Source organism: Ambystoma mexicanum, chromosome 9 (assembly GCF_040938575.1).
Source record: "Ambystoma mexicanum isolate Mex_15411 chromosome 9, UKY_AmexF1_1, whole genome shotgun sequence".
Classification (NCBI taxonomy): Eukaryota; Metazoa; Chordata; class Amphibia; order Caudata; family Ambystomatidae; genus Ambystoma; species Ambystoma mexicanum.
The window spans coordinates 249253950-249274212 of record NC_090931.1 but is presented as its reverse complement, the minus strand read 5'-3'; the positions used below and the strand labels follow the sequence as shown (position 1 = coordinate 249274212).

The following is a 20263-nucleotide window of genomic DNA, read 5'->3' as shown; positions in this document are numbered from 1 at the left end:
CCTGTGTGAATTAAACTCTGATTGGTATGTGAATGCTGCCACCATATACATGGATCAACAAAAAGACACAGCGGATCCATGGAGGCTTTGGGAGTTAATTAGGCTGGCCATGGCAGGGGGAAGGTTTGGCCTGCCCACTTCTGGAGATACATTGTGTTCTCCGCCTGTTAGATCCAAACTAAAGATTGAGGAGGGGAGGGGGCAAAAAGTGAAAGGAACAACATTTCAAGGAGAAATAATGCAGATGTTGTTGGAGAGGGTGATAAAAGAGGAGATGAGAGTTAAGCTCATATTGGAGGAGGGAAACAACAAGGAAGGAGGGAATAGTTCAGACAAGTTGAGAACAGAGAATAGGTCAGAAGAGGGGAAGACTAGGAGGAAGGTGGGAGAACCAAGGAGGGTGAAGTATGTGGCAAGAGAGTGAAAGAAAAATACACAAACACTGTAGGTAGATAACAGGAGAACCGCCCAGGTGTAGAAGTCCAGATTCTGAAGAGAGTTAAGCTCATATTGGAGGAGGGAAACAACAAGGAAGGAGGGAATAGTTCAGACAAGTTGAGAACAGAGAATAGGTCAGAAGAGGGGAAGACTAGGAGGAAGGTGGGAGAACCAAGGAGGGTGAAGTATGTGGCAAGAGAGTGAAAGAAAAATACACAAACACTGTAGGTAGATAACAGGAGAACCGCCCAGGTGTAGAAGTCCAGATTCTGAAGAGAGGAAAAACAGATAACAGAGGACCAGACAGAAAGGCAGTGGAAGGTTCCCCTGAAGTACTCAACCAGTCAGGCAACCTTTCTCTATTCATACTCTGAGGGAGGAGAACAGAGGAATGAACTTGTGGTGGAATTGTGAGCAAGTTAGCCAACAGATATCTCTGGATCAGAGCTGAGGTCTAGAGACAGGCCCCAACGCTCAAGTGAGCATCGGCCCAATGAGGAAGAATGTAAGATGGGCTTGGGAAATAGGATCAGGCTCCTAAAACCAGAAAGCATAATCGGACCGTGCCAAGCACAGAGACCCTCCAGGCCTACCTCACTTCAGAGAGAAGCTTGGAACTGCAGCAGGAGTGTTTGTTTTACTTCAGTTCGGAGATGCTACTCAGCCTGTGGACACAGGAATTGGCCTTCCAGGAAGCAGCACAAAATCCAGTTAAGCCATGATGTGCACAAGAGACTGTGAGTGACCAACGGGAGAGACACAGAAAGAAAGACTATTGTAGATAAATAGTTTGAGCTGTCCTCTCCTTTGCAGAACGAGCATAGGCAGGTAAACATATTGAGAATGTATTCATCCACATCACACTGGGGCAGTTAGAGAGGTGTAAGCAAGGGATCCTATTACAGGAACCAAGGATTGCCAAGGGCCCTGGGAACCTGGCAATCTCCTAAACTTCAAGACTCAACTGAGGGCACGTGGGAGAGGCCTTTTCTTTCTATTAAACAACCACCTACGCAGAGACATGAATGAACTGTACAACAGGGGGTGGACAGGCAGCTATATCCCTGGGGCTGTTACTGTTATCCGTGCTTCGAGACCGTGAGAAGACCACTCTCCTGCATCAAGGCACGTTTGCTTAGAAACTAATAAAGTCTCAAGTTCTGAAATATGCCCTTACATGGAGTGTTTATATTGTAAGGGTATGTGTAACATTTTAACTGTAATCCACATCCTGGCTCTAATGTAAACCCTTCATCCCTGTTAAGGTCCTTAGAAAGTGTCCCCTTAGCTGATTGACCATTCGTCCCCAAGTGGCTGACCTAGTTGTGTCCCAGTTGAGGGATACGTACCGTGGAAGCATGTGCCCCCCATAATGTCAGAGAGAGATGATTGGGGAGTACCTTCACTAGTTCTGTTGATCCACGCTGACCTGTCAATTTACAGGAAGGCCTTGCTTAGTCCTGCCTGTGTCTTTACCCAAAACCATCAGGGTCCCTTCCTCTGAGCATGTATCCCACCTTGGCGTGTGTGTGTAGGCAAAAGAAGGGAGAAAACAAGAGACAGAGAAGACTCCAAGGCATATGTTTGCTGCCCTCGCTGTGGCTAAGGCTCCGGTTAGGGAGGGAGTTAAGGAAGCCCACCGACGTGCTGCTGCGCATTTACTAAAGATCTATGCAGAGAGCCTCTATGGGGCACGTGACACATTGGTCACCTGACATAATAGGTGCAGCTGCACCATGAGTTAATGTCCTCAGTGCCCAGGCCTGTAGTGCCAGTGCTGCCTGATGCATAAGAAAGCCTAACACCCCATATGGCGGCATCCTTCAGCAAAGGGGGCCTACGGGTCTAGGCCACATAAACCTGGATGCCATCCGCATCCCTTACAGATTATCTGCCAGAGTGCACTGGGCACCTTTAAAAAAAGACAAAGTAGCCCATGCGGCCTCTGGGCTGACTGCACAGAGAAAAGGGAAAGAAATAAAAACAGATGCACGCCTGCCCCCCACCTCACCGAGCGCTCCAGGGTTCATGATATATTAAGTAGACTAGTGTCCTGGTCCAGTTATTGCACTGCTACGTGTAAGGCTATTTCCCTGATGCTGAACCTGGCTCTGGGGGAAGGGGAGTCCCTGTACATCTTTCCCCATCTGCAGCCTTGCGTGCGACTACAATCATTATCATGGCAAACAAAGCTAAGTGCTCCGGTGATATCTGCCTGCCCTGCCTTCCAAGGCATAGCTGGGAGAAACAGCACACCACATCATGTGCCAGCCTAAACCCACCTCTACTCCCTATGCCTTGGCTCTGAAGGGTAAATAATGTGTAACAAATCACTGCCCAGCATAATTGACAAATGGGAGCTCTATGTGGCTCAGTCCCTCCCACCTCACAGAGTCCCTTCAATACTATAGGCTCTTTCTAATGAAAAGAAAAAGACCTGGATCCAGACTCTTGTTTATCTTGACCCTTTACACGGGTGTTTTGTGCAGTGCTCCCTCTTGCCCTTACAATGGCCCACATGTGACTGTTTCTGCTTGTCATGAAAGGAAACAAAAACAGAAGCACTCTCAACATCTCAGAAACTTTAACTCGAGCAACGCAACGGTGCAGCTGCAATCTTCCATAAGACCCGCCGCCTTCCTCCCCCCAACCTGAACAACAACAAAAACAGGTAGCCTGTGCCTTACATCGCACATCAGCACGCTGCAATACGAATTAAAAGCCTTCATTAAAGCGAGCTCACAAGCTCAAAGAGTTCATATGAGGAGGAGTTTTGGCCGGGGAGAGGCAGGAATGGGTGGGAGTGGCCATAGGGATTAACATGGCAATGGGCAGGCAATGGGTGCGCTCATAACCAAACAACACTGATACACTGTGTGACCCTCCTCAAATGTCATTCCTCTGTGTCCCTGCCACGTGCCATTCCTCCCTATCTGTACTTGAATCAGTACTCAAATGCAATAGTTTGGACTTGAGAGGTGTCGCAAGCGACCCATAATAGCCCAGACTAAAAGGAAAGATCATCAAAGTATGAAGCCGAACACCAAAGCCTCCATGCATTATTGTAGTGACAACATCAGCTTAGCTAGCTGAAGTATTCCATGTACTACATCATCTGGAAATCAATTCTGCGCCAGCCCGTCCTGCCGATGTGGGCACATTTACTAGTGATTGCAGTGACGTCAAGAGAAAGTAGCAGCCCCTTCCCAGGTGCCTTCATCTGTGCCCCGTAGAAATGTGCACCACGAGAAGAAAGGAGCTCCTCATGAGCAGCACAAGTCATCGGCAGAGCATCCAGACTAGCATCACTCCACCAAGAAAAGAGCGACCCAACCCCAGAAAGCGTCCCCAGCTCTTCCAGCCTCTGGGACTCCAGCAGATCCACTCAAGGACAGAGAGGAAAGAGGATCCACTGCCTGGGTGCTCTCCCAGCCCCGACAACCTTCACTGCTAGTCGTGCCTGCATCCAGCGGGCAACAGTCCAATCTCCAGAGGCAGAATCTGTGGAGAACACGTCAGCCCCCCTACACTTAGATTTTTCCATTCATGGGGCACCCTAAAGTTTTTCTATATTTTTTTACAGTCGTCAGCTACCTGGTTTACTTAGGATAGGCTTTTAAGAGCAGGATTTTGTAGTCTCGAAACCAGTGTTAACTGCATTTTAAAATCAAGGGCAAGTGGTCTGTTTTAAGTTAAAGTTAACATGAACTGTTTTCAAGGGCTGAACGCAATAAGTAGCCGGGCCTCCTTAGAGACAATTAGAAACAGAAGAAAAGAAACAAGGTCTGTAAATGTGTTATACTCATTTTATAAACTGCACTACTTAAAAGCTAATGCATTTATTGCTTGACTTCTACAAGTTTTTTAATGTTGTCTATTATTTCCAAGCATATCTAATTTTGCAAGCACTGCATATGTGGGCATTTCCGCACAAACTTATTTATGCTGTAGAAAAGTGTTCTCTTAAGACAGAGATCATTGTCCTAATACTATTATTCATTTATCAGCCATGGGATTGGTTACGCTCTCTTAATGCACCACCTTGTGGTTTATAATATCCAGAAAGTACATGTATAGCATCTAAAGGAGTTTTAATTCACTAAAATTATGATGGGTTTTAATGCATTAATGTTATCATTGCAATGTATATGTTTGAATGTTGTATTGCATTAAAAAGGACGATCCTGGAGCACTCTCCAACATCCACTCCAGGCGGATGCACAAATCTTACAGGTATTTTATGCCAAGTGCACGTGCATCATCTTTCCAGGTACCGAGCATCCCTCGGGCTCCCTAATTCCCCAAAAGACCACAGGGATGCTAGTGTGGCCCTTCTGTTACTCTTTTTCCATCGCAGAGGTTGCTCACGCCGTCTCCTCTCTTGGAACATGATTACCTTTTCTCTTACCGGTTCCCTATTACACCTGTCCCATAGAGTACACCTTACCATTCGATAACCCCTAGAAACCCTACTAGCATGTGGTGCAGAATACGAGGGTTGCATAATGTTTTCCAAATGTGCACTTTCAGCAATGTACTTTTAAATATAATTGGCCACATTACAAGTATGGCACAGTGGGAAAAATGGGCGGTAATGGAATTACTGCCACTTTTCCCGCTCCACCATATTACAGGTATGGTCCTGGAGTTGAGGATTTACCTCCAGCAAAATGATGGAGGTAAATCCTCCAACTCTCCGGCAAACAATCAGCAAAATTAGTGGAATTACTGCGGCGGAATTACTACTGCAGTAATTCTGCCAAAAAAGCCCCATAGAGTCCTATGGACTCCAAAAAAGGGGGATTTACACTGTCACCACCGCTTGGTGGTAACAGTAATTCAGTTTGGTGGTATCTGGGTGGATTTACCAAACTCAAAATGTGTATGTATCCTGCATGAAAGAATTGCAGAGCCCCCAACTGCAATCAGTTGCTCTGGTGATAAATATATGCACATATTCTCACTCCACCTTTAGTGCAGTGCCCCATATTAATTAGCTGTATCCCATGCTAAATTCATACCATACCAGCTATCATATATTTGGTAGAACGTTGTTACATCCGCAGTTTTTTTTTTTCGATGTTGTTTTACCAAATCTTTTTCTCTCTGAAAAACTCAGCGAAAAATATATGGGGTTGTGTGTAAGTATATATAAAGGGTAGGGGGTAGAACAATGTTAAATTAATAGAGGTAGGGATTTTAGGGAAGTCCCCCCAAAATCAAAACAATACTTTTTCAATTATTTTTTTTAAAAAGGCATTAGTAAAAACACATCGAAAAAAACACTGTTGTTGTAACAACATAGAACCCACTTATTCATTGACATATCAAACCACACAGAACCCCACCCACAACACATAAACCCCTAGTATAACTTCACTGTAGCTGCTTAGAATTGTCATTGGGGGCTGTAGGGGTTACATTTACAGCCCCGTAGTGCATGGTAGTTCCAGGAGGGAATGCACGGAGCACTGGTTGCAGAGGAGCCTGGTACCCTGAGGGACTCTGAGGGAACCAAGCAACCATTTGGTGCAGTAGGCAGGTAAATCATCAAGGGAGCAAGAGAGAGAAGGCAGAGGAGAAGGGGAGGGTCTTGAGCTGCTTCCAGGATTTAAGGTGGTCCGGCTCAGGTTTGAGATGGGTAGGTAGGTAGGCCATTCCACAGGGAGGCACCTGCAGAGGAGAGAGATCTACCCCCACTCTCTGCCTGAGGGAGCGTCTGACCCTCAGAGAGTTGGAGGTAGCTGATCAAGGAGCTCTAGAAGGAAAGTATTTCGGGAGAGAGAGTTGGATGTAGTGTGGGCCCCGGCCCCAGAATGACTTGTGGACAATGCAGATGGTCCTGAACATTATCTTTGAAGCCACCAGGAACCAGTGGAGAGATTTCAGGACTTGGGAGATACAGTCCCTGGGCTTGAGGCCAAGGATAAGTCTTGCAGTCCTGTTCTGGATTGGTTGCTGGAGGCGAAGAGTAGAGGTAGGAAGATTGAGAAAGAGTCTGTTGCAGTAGTCCAGCCTGGAGAGAACCAGGGCTCTGGAGACAGTGAGCTTCTAGGGAAGGTGAGGAAAGGTATAATTCCTCTGATGAGGTGCAGCTGGTAGTGGGCCTTTTTGGCAAGGTCCGTGATGTGAGGAGTCGAAGATGACGCCAAGGTTTTTTTCCTCACAGGAAGGCGAGGGCAGAGTGCCCAAGGAGGGCAGCCAGAGTGAGAGAGGGAAAGCAGGGGTCCCAATGTGAACGATCTCTGTATTACTGGCATTAAGGCAAAGATCTTTGGAAGTGCACCAATCCTGAATCTCAGATAGACAGTCAGGAGTGAGCGAGGGAGGGAAGGAGACTGAGGGAAGCCTGCAAGAGAGCTGAGAGTCATCTGCATTACACTGAAAGTTAGAAGAGAAGGTGGAGATCAGGTGGGCCAAAGGGGCCAGGTAGACATTGAAGAGCCAGGGTGAGAGGATATAGCCCTGGGGTATAACACATGTGGAGAGAGAGGTGGTGGAGAGAAAGGACCCAAGTTGGACCTAGGAGGGACAGTCCAGCAGGAAGGAGGTCAGCCATACTAGGGCCTGATCCGTGATGCCCAGGTTCACACAGAGTCTGCTGATCACGGTGGCATGATTGGCCATGTCGAAAGCAGAGGAAATGTCCAGAAGGATGACAGAAGGAGAGCTGGAGTCGAGGTTAGAGAGCAGATCTTCACGGGTGTTCAGCAGAGCAGTTTCCGTGCCTCTGGCTGCTCTGAAGCCAGACTGATGGTCATGCAGGCAGCCAACAGATTCAGTGTGGAAGGTAAGCTGGGAGATAGTTTGCTGGACATGTAGGATCGGCAGAAGGCTTTTTTAGGAGGGGTGCACAAGGGCGTGCTTGAGGAGAGAGGGGAAAGATCCAGTGGCGAAAGAGTGATTGCAGAAATCGGCCAAGGCTGGAGCGTATGTAATGTCCTGCGCATGCAACGCATTGCATTGTTTCTCATGTATTTTAATAGCATAGTGTGTGCAACTGCCACACAATCTGATGCTTTGAGGCCTTAACCATGGCAGTTAAGCACTATATAAATATGAGATAATTTCCGCGCAAATGGCTGGAAGGCTTTTCACTGTCCATCAGTTATGAGCAAGATTTTTAAGGTGGATTGTCAGAAATGGGGGTTTATTAATGCAGACAGTTAAATACAAGTTGTCATTAAAGTAACCTTCTGTAATATCCGATGTAAAAACTGCTTGTTTTTAAGTATGAAATCTTGGACAAACTTAACCAAACCGTTTGTAAGCAAAAGATTTGTCCCATGATATTCAAAGACATGAGGGGAAATGCATTTTTGATTTCTTTTGTAAAGTGCAAAGTACAATCCGAAAGATTCCACTACAGCAGATTCTGAGACAGGAGTCATCATGCAAATATTCATCTGGGACAGTATTTTTGATATTGTGATTCCTCCACGAACATGATCAACGATAGATGTTTTTTTCTGATGGCCCCTGGGAAAGGCAATATTTGTGCTTTTCCAAAGGCCTTGATTCCTACCGCTGCCAATAAAGTTGCAATGCTGCAGTGAATTGATGTATAGTGAGGTAGAATGCACAGCTTAATCTGATCAGCTACAGTCTGCCTACTGCGGGAGAATACTGCCTCTGGGTAGGCAAGACGGCTGAACTTGCAGGTTTGGAGTATTTCAAACCCTTCTCCAAACCTATTCTTTTTTATCCAATGAATGGTGCTGACCCCCAGAAGGTATCGTATCAGACACTCAGTTCATTTATGATGTTCACATATGATGTGGTGTTTTGGCAAGTTTACAATGTTAACTTTCATTTTCAATGTCACTGATAGTCGCCCCCCAACCAGATGGGCAGACAGGGCCAGAGGCGTGCTCCTGCAGCGGAGCAGTGCGAGTGGTGTGTGCCAGGAATTTCATCATGTCAGTAATATCTCAATTTGCCCATCGAATTACAAAATGAAGAAAGCACTTTCGCTGAATGTTCTATGGACAGATGCTCAAAATACTTGCCACATATAGAATCGGAGGAAAAGGACCATGTGTTTCAAGAAGTAGTTGAAGGTTTGGTGCCATTGCATGGCACAACTAGTAGGACATGGAATGTTGACTGGTATTTGGAAATCTTAAATCTTTCATGATTATTGCACCCATCAACACAAATCAGCCTGTGGGAGTTGGAGCTGCAACCCCAAATGCGTTGGCACTGTTGCAGCAGGAGTGGGTTGTGGTGGCTCTCGGTGGTGAGCTGCTGCATTGGCATACCACAGGCGTGATAGAAATTGTTTGCGCCGAGGTGCTTATTCTTTTTACAAATTAAGCACTGTTGGCTCACTCACAGAACTCTCTGGAATACATGCCATATTCCCAAACTTAAAGGTGAATTTACACTGGTACTCTAGTCGATCAGAGCATCACGACGCACTGTTTCCCAGCAAACCGTTCGTTCATACCAAATGTCACCCTATGTACAAGGGTATGTAGCTTTTTGGATTCCTATTGGCTAACTCCAGTCTGAAACTGTTTGCATTCAGTGGTATATCAGAGGGGTGTAAGTGACAGCTCTGCAGCTGCAGGAGGAATCCCACTATTAAAGTGTGCCCACTTATGTCCGAGGCCTTGGTATACCTTAGGGTTGTGGTACTATATCCCCATCCACTCCCACCACTATCAGATTTTGTAGACGCACCCACTCGGTTTTTGTTTACCCAAAAAGACACACTCTTCCTTTGTACTAGGGAATAACGGTATACAATTATTAATGTTCTGTGTTTTTTCTGCAAGGGAACAATTTAAAAAAAAGTATCTAATAGATTTTGTTAATAATTCGTGGCTTAAATTGTTTCTAAATGAACATACCAATGGAAAAACATTGACCTGGGTTGGTACTCTCTTTTTGTTGATTGGCCCAATTAAGATTTTGTTTTGATTAATTAGGTTATTCTGTACCCTCCCTGGCTTGTTTTCTTTTTAAGGGAAATAATGTCAACCATGTAATAAGCAATTTCCTCTCTTATTTCCCTCTCTCTTAAGTCCTGCTGTCACCTGAAACTGTGCTTCTATGTGGTCCTTTCATTATCCTCTTTGTACAGTGTCTCTCTATGTTTGTGCATCACAATTTTGTGCATTTTTTCATTGATCGGTGTGGCTTCTTTGTGCTAACACTGCATAAACAAAATATTGATCAATGTTACTATATTCATTTTTATTTGTGTTATCAATATTAGCCTAATTAAACATTAACTGAAAACCATCAAATTGCCATGCCACCTGCACCCACCCTCCCTCAACCTTCTCTTGCAATCCTATCGACAGTCTTACCCGCGATATCCACTGCAGAGGCATGCATTAATAGAGATGGTACACTAGACCGTGGGTAACATATCCACAAAACTGAATAATTTCTTAAGAGATATGTACAGCTGAGTCTATGATTATGGGTGCGGGCCATGAGTGTAAGTACTACCCTCACTGGTACTCGAGCCCCAGGCATCAAAGGGTGATACTGATCAGATCATGTTTCTGCTCTCTTGACAATCAAAAAGTGTGCATTCCATGCTCTAACCACCATTAGCAACCTGATTGGCTTTCTTGGCCCATCAAAATCCTGGGAACGCAGGCTGTATTCACCAAGGACAGCCTGCACGCTGAGAAACCAGCACCCTTTGCCTTCCCTGCTCCAGCAGCCCCCTCACCTCTTAGCACCCACGTAGTTCCCTACACAGAGTGATCCCCCTCCCAAAAAATAACCCGGCACTCCCTCTTCAATGCTCATGACCTCAGTCAATTGTGATGAGTATACAGTGGGCACTAGGAAGGGAGACATGGACAAACCATGGTAGTTCCATCACAGGAAGCCCCAGGGTAGCAGTTTACACGTGTTTCAGCCTTGTTGGGCCTCATCAGTGAGGTGAAGCTGTGCCTCTCTGATGATGCCCAACAAGGCGGAAACACGTGTATGGGGTTGCTGTTGGTACTCTTGTTCAGAGAGGAATTGCCATAGCATTTCGGTGCTGGACTGCCCATGTGGGCGGGACAAAGACTGATATGAAAATGGATATTTCCCATCTGTGAAAGGTACAGTGAGCAAAAAGAAGATGGTTGCAAACTCTCAATGTGGTTAACAACCAATGAACAGGTTATCATGCCTTGTTCTTCCGAGAGAGGGGCGTCTGCTACCTTTGTTGAATTCACCGAAAGGGAATGTATCTAATGTTATGCAACCTGCATTGGATTTAACATACAAGGCTGCTGATATAGAGGAGGTTCTTCCTGCTTTAACAGGAGTGACTACCCTAGTAACGGGCCAAATTAAAGCCCAAGCGCATCATAAACCACATTATCAACCTCAATTTCAACAACCGCTGGTTATAAAATCAATTCTTGCCGGGTTGGATGTTGCAAGTTCAAAATCCAAGAAAAAAATGAAAGACTTATTCTTAAAACTGGCAACAACGTCCTCTAATGGCAGGAATGCCCTGCTAAAAAATCATTTGGACCCTGCCCTGGGAATCTCAGACTTAACCCTTTTGGAAGTTCTTCCAATAGTGGAGAGGGAATTGGGTCCTCTTGAAGAACAGAATGTTATTGGGACTTATATCAGTGAAATAAAGTCTGTAGGAGAGGTCAGGATCGATTTGGTGACTGACCCGGCCTTAGTACTAAATAAACATCTAACTTTTAATTCAATTGATGTGCCTGACCTCGAGTTACGGGATGGTCTACATGAAACTTTAAAAAATATGGATGATAGGGTGAGACTGTACGCCCCTTCCATATCAGCTTTGAATTTGGTATTGAGTTATTTCATCAACCTATATGAAAACATACAAAATACAGTCTCTGTGAATGTCCTACAGGCGAGCAAAATAAAGTTGGCTATTGGCATGTTAAAATATGTGGTGGTAGACCGGAACAATAAGAACTTAATGTATCAAACAAAAATATCATCATCCCTGGAAGACCTAAATCGCAAAATAGAAAGGATTGTAAACACTATGGAAAGCCATCATTGTTTGATCACAAGCCATCTCCAATTGAATGCAGCAAGGGATAAAACAGTGAAAGAACTGGCCGAGGGAGGCAACAATGCCCAACTAGCAAGACCATCACTTAGTGAAACTGCCAGGTTAATCCAACCCAGAAACCCTATGATCTCTGTGGAAGATCCCGGAATAGTAGCTTCTGAAATTCTGATGGCTAAAGTTATGGGGGGGGTGTGTGGTAAATGAGCAAATGAAACCATTATAGATCTGGCTGTGGAACAAAGACAGCAATTTGGAGAAAATGAGCGATGAAATGGGGAAAAAAGAAAAAAAAAAAACAGGAAAAAACTCTAAAGGATCGAGAAAGAACTTGACATTTTTGGACTTATCTCAAGATTTAGGAAATGCTGAAGACCAAGTCCTTCACAGTGAAGGAAAAGAGAATAATGATGATAAAATGACACAATGGTTATCAACTGGCCAGAGCGACAACAGGAAAAGATCAGGGAATGCTTATTTTCATTAGGCCCCAAATGGTGATATATCTATACAAATTTTGGATTCTCAGATTATAGAGAATTTGAATAACATCAATTCAAAAACAAAGAATAATGGGGTATCTCAAATGGAGAATGAGCCAGTGAAAATCGATGAAATCCTCAGGAAGTCCTGTTCAATTGCACAAACCCAAGTTGATTTAAGACAGCTTGAACCACAGTCTGAACTGATCTGATCACAGATATCAAAAAGATACCACAAAAATTACCTCTAGAACGTTGGGACCCACTTTTCCTCATGGGAAAATATAAACTTAAATCGGCTCCCGTAGTAAAAGCTCTGTCATCTTTTGTAAATGTTCCTTTGCTAAATTTAGTCGAAGGGGAGAGGTGAACACCCATATCTACTCAACCACCACACTCAAGAGAGCGAGAAGTCCTCAAAGTCCTTTTTTGAGTGCCCACATGTTTGGCTTAAACATTTGGCTGATCCAGGAGAACAGATCTTTTTAAATAGGCGATCGATTCTGAGAATAATGAAAGATGTTCCAGATCTATATTTGTTATCCACACATGACATAGTTTACATTCATTTTCCTTATGAAAATAGAACTAATATAGTAGAAATTGGTCTCCACTCTCATTTCGGGGTTAACACCCTGTTGATGGCGGGGAAAGCATTGTTGAAAATGTATTTTAAAATGGAATTTAATAAACCTAAAGAGAGTACAAATTTGGTAAAAGAAAGGTCAAATCACAAGGTGAATGAGACCTGTAATCTGACCTATGGGCAGGAGTTGGTTAAGTCCCAGGTAACTGAGAATGGAGGAGTGGGGAATAATAAGAGTAATGTTTGGTCTCTGCTGCCGGCGATTTTGACACAGGTCTTTCAAAAGCTAGAAGGAAAAAACTTTAGTGAATGGTGAGCTCAACGAATTAAGCTGGTACACGAGGGGTTATAGGAGCTTTGTTAATAGGACTGCCAGTGGTGACATTTTTGCCTCCTCTGATTTAGTATTGTTGCAGGAAACATGGCTGCAAACTGAATTAAAGCTTGATGGCTTCACCATATTAGGCTAAATGACAATTAGTAGTACAGTAGGTCACCCATCTGGCAGGCACATGACCGCTTCACGAAATTCAAAAATAATAAAAATGGTGAAGCTGACTAAATCTCATTATGGTGTTCTTGCCTCTAAATTTAGTTACTATTCTAATAACCTATTGAAGAGCATGGTGGTTTTGAATCTCTACTATAACCCCGCCTGTTCCAGCTTGCATGAGTTATTGGAACGTACTGCAGAAATATTGATGGATGCAGTGGGTTCGGGGGAAGTTCCTAGCTTTTTTATTAGTGGGAGATCTGAACTCACATTGCCTAGTCCCGCTTTATAACCAGTGTATTGGTATAAACAGTGACAATGGTAAGAAGTGGCTCAAATTCTTTGAGGAATGGGACCTCAGTGTTCGAAATTGCCAGGAGCTGGGAGCTATTTAGCTCCTGGTTGTAGCTAAGGGGAGCCTGGTTAGCTTGAAACTAACAGCTACCAGGAGCTACTTTTTACTCCTGTGGCAAGTGGTGCCATAGAAACCTAGCTATGTAATATTAACTGTGTATGTTTGGAAATTTATATAAAAGGAGAATAAGAACACAACTAAGGGACAGTTGAAGCATATTAGAGAGTATATAAAAGACAAAAAGCATCTGGAGCAAAGTTAGATTTGCTGCGCACTATGTACTAACTCCTGGTTTTCCAGAGGTAGCTCCGGCCTAACTGGTTATGCCCGATGCCCAGGAGCTGTTTCTTGCTCCTGGTCGACAAATACCAATTTCGACGCCTGGACCTGGTTGTTTGCAATGGGAGTGTAGAAGGTGACTTCATCCCCACCACAATGTGGGGATGGGACCGTGCCAAGTTTGTCATTGATTATATTATCATGTCAAGAGATCTGTTTGATTGCTGCTTTAGGATGCAGATTAGAGCAACACTAAAAAGTGATCACAACATTCTAACTGCCAGGTTACTCGTTGGGGAAAAAAGGCAGATAGGGGTAAACAGATAGATCTACCGGTGAATCATCGGCATAATAGATTGGCAAATTTCAGTAGAAATGGGTGTGGACTAAATACAAATCTGAAAGAGTCTGCACGGTCCCTATCAACTGAGCAATTGACCTTAGCCTGTTAACCGGAACAGTTTCAGAATTTCCTGTGGGATCTAGACAAACCTCAGATGGGAACGAACAAGAGGTCAGTAAATGATAAATATCAATTTGACCAGGAGATCTGGCAGCGCAAGAGAGAACTACGATTAAACATCAGAGATCGGAAGAAGTGAAATGTAGATAACTCTTTATTTTTGAGGCAGAAGAAAATAACGTTAGCAGCCTATCAAAATTGGAATAGGTCTAATAGATATTTAAAATGACAAGGTCAGTGAGAACTAATGATGGATACCCTCATTGCAAACAATACCTGTAATTTTTGGTCCTTAGTGAATAGTGGGAAAGCCCAGCAATTTCATTGCCGGAGCAACTGTGACTCGGGAGATCTGTGGAGTACACATTTCAGGTTTCTCTTTCGTAAAACTAGTGAGGATGTGGCTAGCAAATTTTGAAATGCCCCATGGTCTCAATGTTCCTCTGTGGATGTTGTGGGAAACCTCATAAAAAGATCATCCAGCTCGAGGGCAGCCGGTCCAAATAGGCTGTCTAACTCCATTCTAAAGGCAGATCCGGACTCTTGGACTATGAACTCAAATCTTCTTTTCAAGAATATTATTGAAACGAGGCAAGGCCCAGACAGCTGGAAATCTGCAGTAATTATTCCAATCTATAAGAAGGGCGACCGGGCGGATCTGAACAACTACTGCCCAATCGCCCTTCTGGATGCGGACAGCAACATTATTGCTGGGTAGTCTTACTGGAGTTGGAGGGATGGGACAAGAGAAATGATATCTTGGAAAAGTGCAAATTGGCTTTAGAAGAGGGATGTCAACCACTTTAAATGGCTTAGTAGTGAATATGGTGAGGGATAATGTGTGACAGGTAGGGAATCCCACCCTTTATGTGGCTCTGATTGACCTCTCCAAAGCTTTTGATACCATGAACAAAAAACCGCTTGTGGGGAAAAATTGAGAAATTGGGGTATTCCAGCTGCCCTTCTAGAAATCCTGGTTTACCTACATCAAAACATTACTGTTCAGGTTAGACTGGATACTCTGGGTAATCTCACAAGACCAATAACTATAGAGAGGGGTGTGAGACAGGGCTGCATTCTCGCTCCCTGCCTCTTTAATCTCTATTTGGCTGACCTAAATGAAGCGCTATGTAATCATGCTTTGCTAGTCCTAAAATAGGCATGCATAAGACCAGCTGGATAGCTTATGCAGATGATATTCTACTCTTGGATTCCAGCAATTGTTAAGGGTGATGAGTAGATATATGCATCAGAAAATGAGCTTTTGGTCAATCAAGGAAAAACTAAAATAATGAAGTTTTGTAATCAGACTAAAAATAGAACTGCATTCAGATGGTCTATTGATGCACAATCTATTGATCCAGTGCTGCAAACCATCTATCTTGGTTTTAGACTTGCGTCGCATATAAATGTGATGATGGTGGAGTACAGGATAAAAACCAAGATGATCAATTAGTCGCAGAGTTGAAGAACATCAAATGTGCCTATTAGACATTTTCAGTAATGCTGATGATAAAATTGTACAAGGGCAAAGTTATTCTGACTTTGACCTATGGCATGGATATTGAATGTCGAGCCCGGAACCTTGATTGGGATCGTCGGGAGGGAAGGCTATGGAAGAAGGTACGGGATTACCACAGTCTCTTCTAATAGCCTCGCTCCATTATGAGCTGGGCCTGAATTTACTTAAGGCGAGTATGGGGTGGAGGTTGTTGCAATTTTACCAGTTGATTAAAGTCCCCTGGGAAGATTCTCTATTTATAGAGATGAATCAAGAGGAATTAAAGCAATCCAACGCTTTCATGAAGAAATTCACTAAAAAGGTAAATATGGTTTTCTCTAATAGATCAAGATCGGCGGAGGTTGTAATTAGTAATCTGAACGGTATTAAGAGGGTGATAAATGAGAGGGACTGGAAAACGACGATTGATGTAATGCGCTCTATGAGGCTCCATAGTCGTTTTTCAATTTTGGACTAAGCCTTGAGGGACTTTGCTGACTTACTTGACAAAGTTCCCCAATAGTAGAGGGAGAAATGCTCTACTACGGGTTTGATTAAAAGTATTGCCAACTGGAGGAATCTTATCTAGTTGATCTAGGGGGAAGTTGCAAAATGAGCTGTATCTTACATGCCAAAGTGAAACTCGACAATCACTGCATCATGCCTTGATTGAGTGCCCAGGAACAAGAGAACTTATCTTCATTGAGCCGGTTTGTAAATGATCAGGAGTGGCTACAGACTGAAGAACTTTGGTAAAGACTGCCCTAAGTGCATGAAATATTTTTGGCAATTTAACTTATAAAAGTGTTGAAATGACTTGATTTGTATAACGATGATATATGGTATTGAGTTGGTAACCCTGAGGACTGATTAGAATACGTGTTTTTGGTTTTGTTTGAATAATTTATTTTATTAAGATGGTGATGTATTTTTGCACTATGTGAAAAGTCAAATGAATGACTATACCACATTAATAATAAACAAATGAAAAAAGATAATTATCAACACACGTGAAATAAAGAAAAGCAAGCAAATATAAAGAATTTTTCACAAAATCCTAAATACCAGAATCATGAATACACCTGAATTAATAAAGATGAAATGGACAACAACGGGAATAGGTGTGGGCACAATAAAACTACAATCTTAAAATATCAGACACAAAAATTGACATAGCAGCCAAAGTAGATGAGTCAACCATTAAACTTCATACTATAATTAGCTAATAGAATTCCAGAGCCATGTGTTTAGAACTTTCAAAAATATCAAATACTCTGGTGTTACACAAATATCAGCTGGAAGGGCATTCGAGCATTTAATGGAGCACCGGAAAAAGACTGATTCATGGTTGATGAGTGTATAAACCTGGGGACTTCAAGAAAAAGTAACTCCGGCTGCAGAGAGTTCGAGTGCCAGCAGAAATTATCATTTTATCATAAAGATACAGAGGAGTCTGGAAATGAACTGCTTTGTAAGTGACACAAAGTCTGATGAAGAGATTCTCTTCTCAAAAGGAAGCCTGTGCAATCTTTTCAAAATAGGAGATGCATGGTTACATTTTGTAGCGCGGCCAACTATACAAGCAGGAGCATTGAAAATGGCCATCGGAGGGGCAAGAGAAGAGATTTCAATGTAGCAATGAATTCCCAGAGTCGATACGTGACCATTCTAATGCCAGCACGAATAAACAAAAGTTTCACCACTTTTAAAGAGAAAAGAGGAAAATGTGCTGATTTAACTAGGTCATTGATGTGTGGCACCCAATTTAAGTGAGCGTCTAGAGTGCAACCTAAGGATCTTGCAGTATTAGCAAAACTTTAAGGTGTTCCAAATAATTTTATTCTTTCATTGTCAGGTGGGAAAATATAAATATATAGAAACCTCTGTTTTGGATACATTCAATTTTAGAAAATCTGATGCCATCCATGTCTCAGTATCAATTAAACATTCACCAAGAAGCTTTACATCCCCCTCAGAAGTGATTTTCAAGTAAAGCCGAGTATCATCAGCATATTGATGTATGCACACTCTGTGTTTTCATAGGATATTATCTAGAGGTTCCATATATTATTAAAAAGATTTGGAGACAATATTGAACCTTGGAGCGCAACAAATGGAACTGGAAGAGGGTCAGAGCAAACTTGCCCTGTGGTTATCAACTGTTGATGATGCAATAAAAACAAACGTATCCAGTTCGATACTGCATCTCAAATTCCCACTCACTGTGCAAGAGTGTCCATGAGAATCTCGTGATCAATAGTATCAAATGCTGCTGATAACTCTAAGAGTACCAGCAGACATGCTCCTACATCATCTAGAATTCTAATCCAGTCATCAAAAATCTGTTTCTGTACCACACCCGGTCCTAAAACTGGATTGAGAGACTGTCGATGGATTTTGAGACTTTATGCATTCATTTAGCTGGACTGCAAAGTCCTTTTCAAGGAATTTACCCCTAAAAAGTAGAGAATAATTGACCAATAATTTACTAAACAATCCAGGTTTAGCCTCATTTATTTGTATGCAGAAATATCCTTTAAAAAAAAAAAAAAAGATGGATTAGCTGAAGAACAAGCACAGCAAAAATTTAAAACAGTTCTTTAATTGTTGAGGCCGGGCAGGGATCATCTCCAAAAAAGTTGCTTTAGACATTAGTGAGGACAGTGTTTCCAGGTCCGGTAGAACAAAACATTCCCAAACCTTTGTCGTTTAACATTAAAGATTATCTTCCTCTAAAACTAAGCTAGGTATTTCATTGCATATCCTTTTAATAATGTCAGAAAAAAATTGCACAAACTATTGCAACTCTATTTAGTTAACAGAGTTCGTCATGAGCAACAATAATTTTATCTCACTTTCAAAAGAGAAAATAAAGATTTACGTTTATTTGCAGCTGATTCAATGGCTGACAAATAATATGCTTTTTTCGAGATTACAACATTCTTAACTTATTTTTTACTTGCTCATTTCAAAGACATAATGTTCTCAGCTATTGGATTTTAGCCCTTACATTGGGGCTCTGTTGTGTGGTAGATGACCTTTGACCTTTTTAGAGACCCTTGCCTTCCGTTTGTGACCATTGACTTTGGCACCGGTCACCTAGCACACAACAGATCCCTTTGGTTTAGGCTGCAACAATTCATTGTGCATTCAAAATCCATTGCTAACAGGGTCAATGTAATACTGTCTACTATCATTGAACCCAGACAACCTTAAAACGAAAAATAACTCTTGAGAAGAACAGGTGCTAACTTGATATCTAAATACTGTGTCATTTCAAATCTTTTACAGCATTGAGAATATGAATAGGCTGTAGGAAATATTTGGAAAAACATTGTAATAATTACATTAATTTCAAAAAGTCAAAAAGAATTCAAAACATTTGGTTAAAATTCAAATTTGAAAACAATCCTTACTCTTCATCCCTGAGGTCCTCTTCATCCTCCTGGATCTGCAGGTGGTTCTTCACAGGCGCCAGCTTCTCTGTTTTGGCATTGTAATTCCGAAAGCAAACATTCAGCTTCTCATCAAACTCATTCACCAAATCTTCCATGGACTTGATGCTGAAGATCTCAGAGCTAAAGTTCTCCAGGTCTGACAGCGATGCATCCTCCAGAAGGTAAGGGGCTGTACCATAGATGCTCCGGGATTTCTCTTCCCTGTCCTCGGAGTAAGACCTCACATCTTCAAACTCTTCATCCAGGCAGACGAGTGGGGCCTCCATCTTGGCCCTTTTATGGGAAGATGTGTATCTTCAGGTTTAGCTAACCTAAAAAAAAGAGAGAAAAGGAAGCATTCATAGCCGTCACTTAGGTACTACATTGAAAATTTTAACATGGATGTCATTATCGGCTTCCTCTCAGCAATTCATAATGATAGCAACACGATCAATAAGTACTGTACTGGCTGTAATACTTCCAAAGCAGAGAAGGAAAGAACATAATTAATTTCTTTGCATTCAAGAAGCATCAATGAAATATCTTTATAAGATTCAATGAAAAAAAATATTCACTTATTGAAATGAATCTTATTTATTTTTTAAATAAAAAAATAAAAAATAAATAAGATTCATTTCAACAAGTGAATCTTTTTTTCATTGAATCTTCAACATGACAAGCAACTTCCAATTTAACACCCGTGTGAAATCTAAAACATGCAACAATATTTTCACGTTCTTATGTTGGAACCATTCACTTTTACATCACACCTAACTTTTTATTCTTTTAGTCTTTATTTTTTTCCTATTTAAGTGTTTATGGCTGAAAACAGTCTTTATACTAACAAACAAATAAAATACACTTGATACAAATCCAACATACAACAATCCCGATTACAATTGATAAAATAGAATCATGTCAAATCAGTTCATTTTCCTTCACAGAACACCAAAAACCCTTCTCCACACATGATAGGCTGATGCAGTGATCACCCATGTCTCTACACAATATGATCTGTTGATACTCAATGAATTGAAGCACCATAATTTCCATAACTCTTTACGTACTGATGTTCAATAGCTTCATCATTTGTCAATAGAGGTCTAGCTGTTTCACACTCCAGATCACAGTGTTTAAATTTCAATTTTTCTTTGTTATTACTTTGCCAAGCACCAACATATTCCGGGGTAGGAAGTATATTGAACCTGA

At 42.2% G+C, this 20263-nt stretch overlaps 1 protein-coding gene across 2 annotated transcripts in view; it reads right to left on the bottom strand.

The window, feature by feature from the left end:
- Window positions 1-20263, bottom strand: part of FEZ1 (fasciculation and elongation protein zeta 1) — a 341418-nt gene that overhangs the window by 257976 nt on the left and 63179 nt on the right. For both annotated transcript variants that reach the window (XM_069614549.1, XM_069614550.1), the window contains exon 2: window positions 19034-19386. In XM_069614549.1, the coding sequence (XP_069470650.1) occupies window positions 19034-19341 (308 nt within the window). In that variant the 5' untranslated portion in view covers window positions 19342-19386. The remainder of the gene's footprint in view (window positions 1-19033; window positions 19387-20263) is intronic.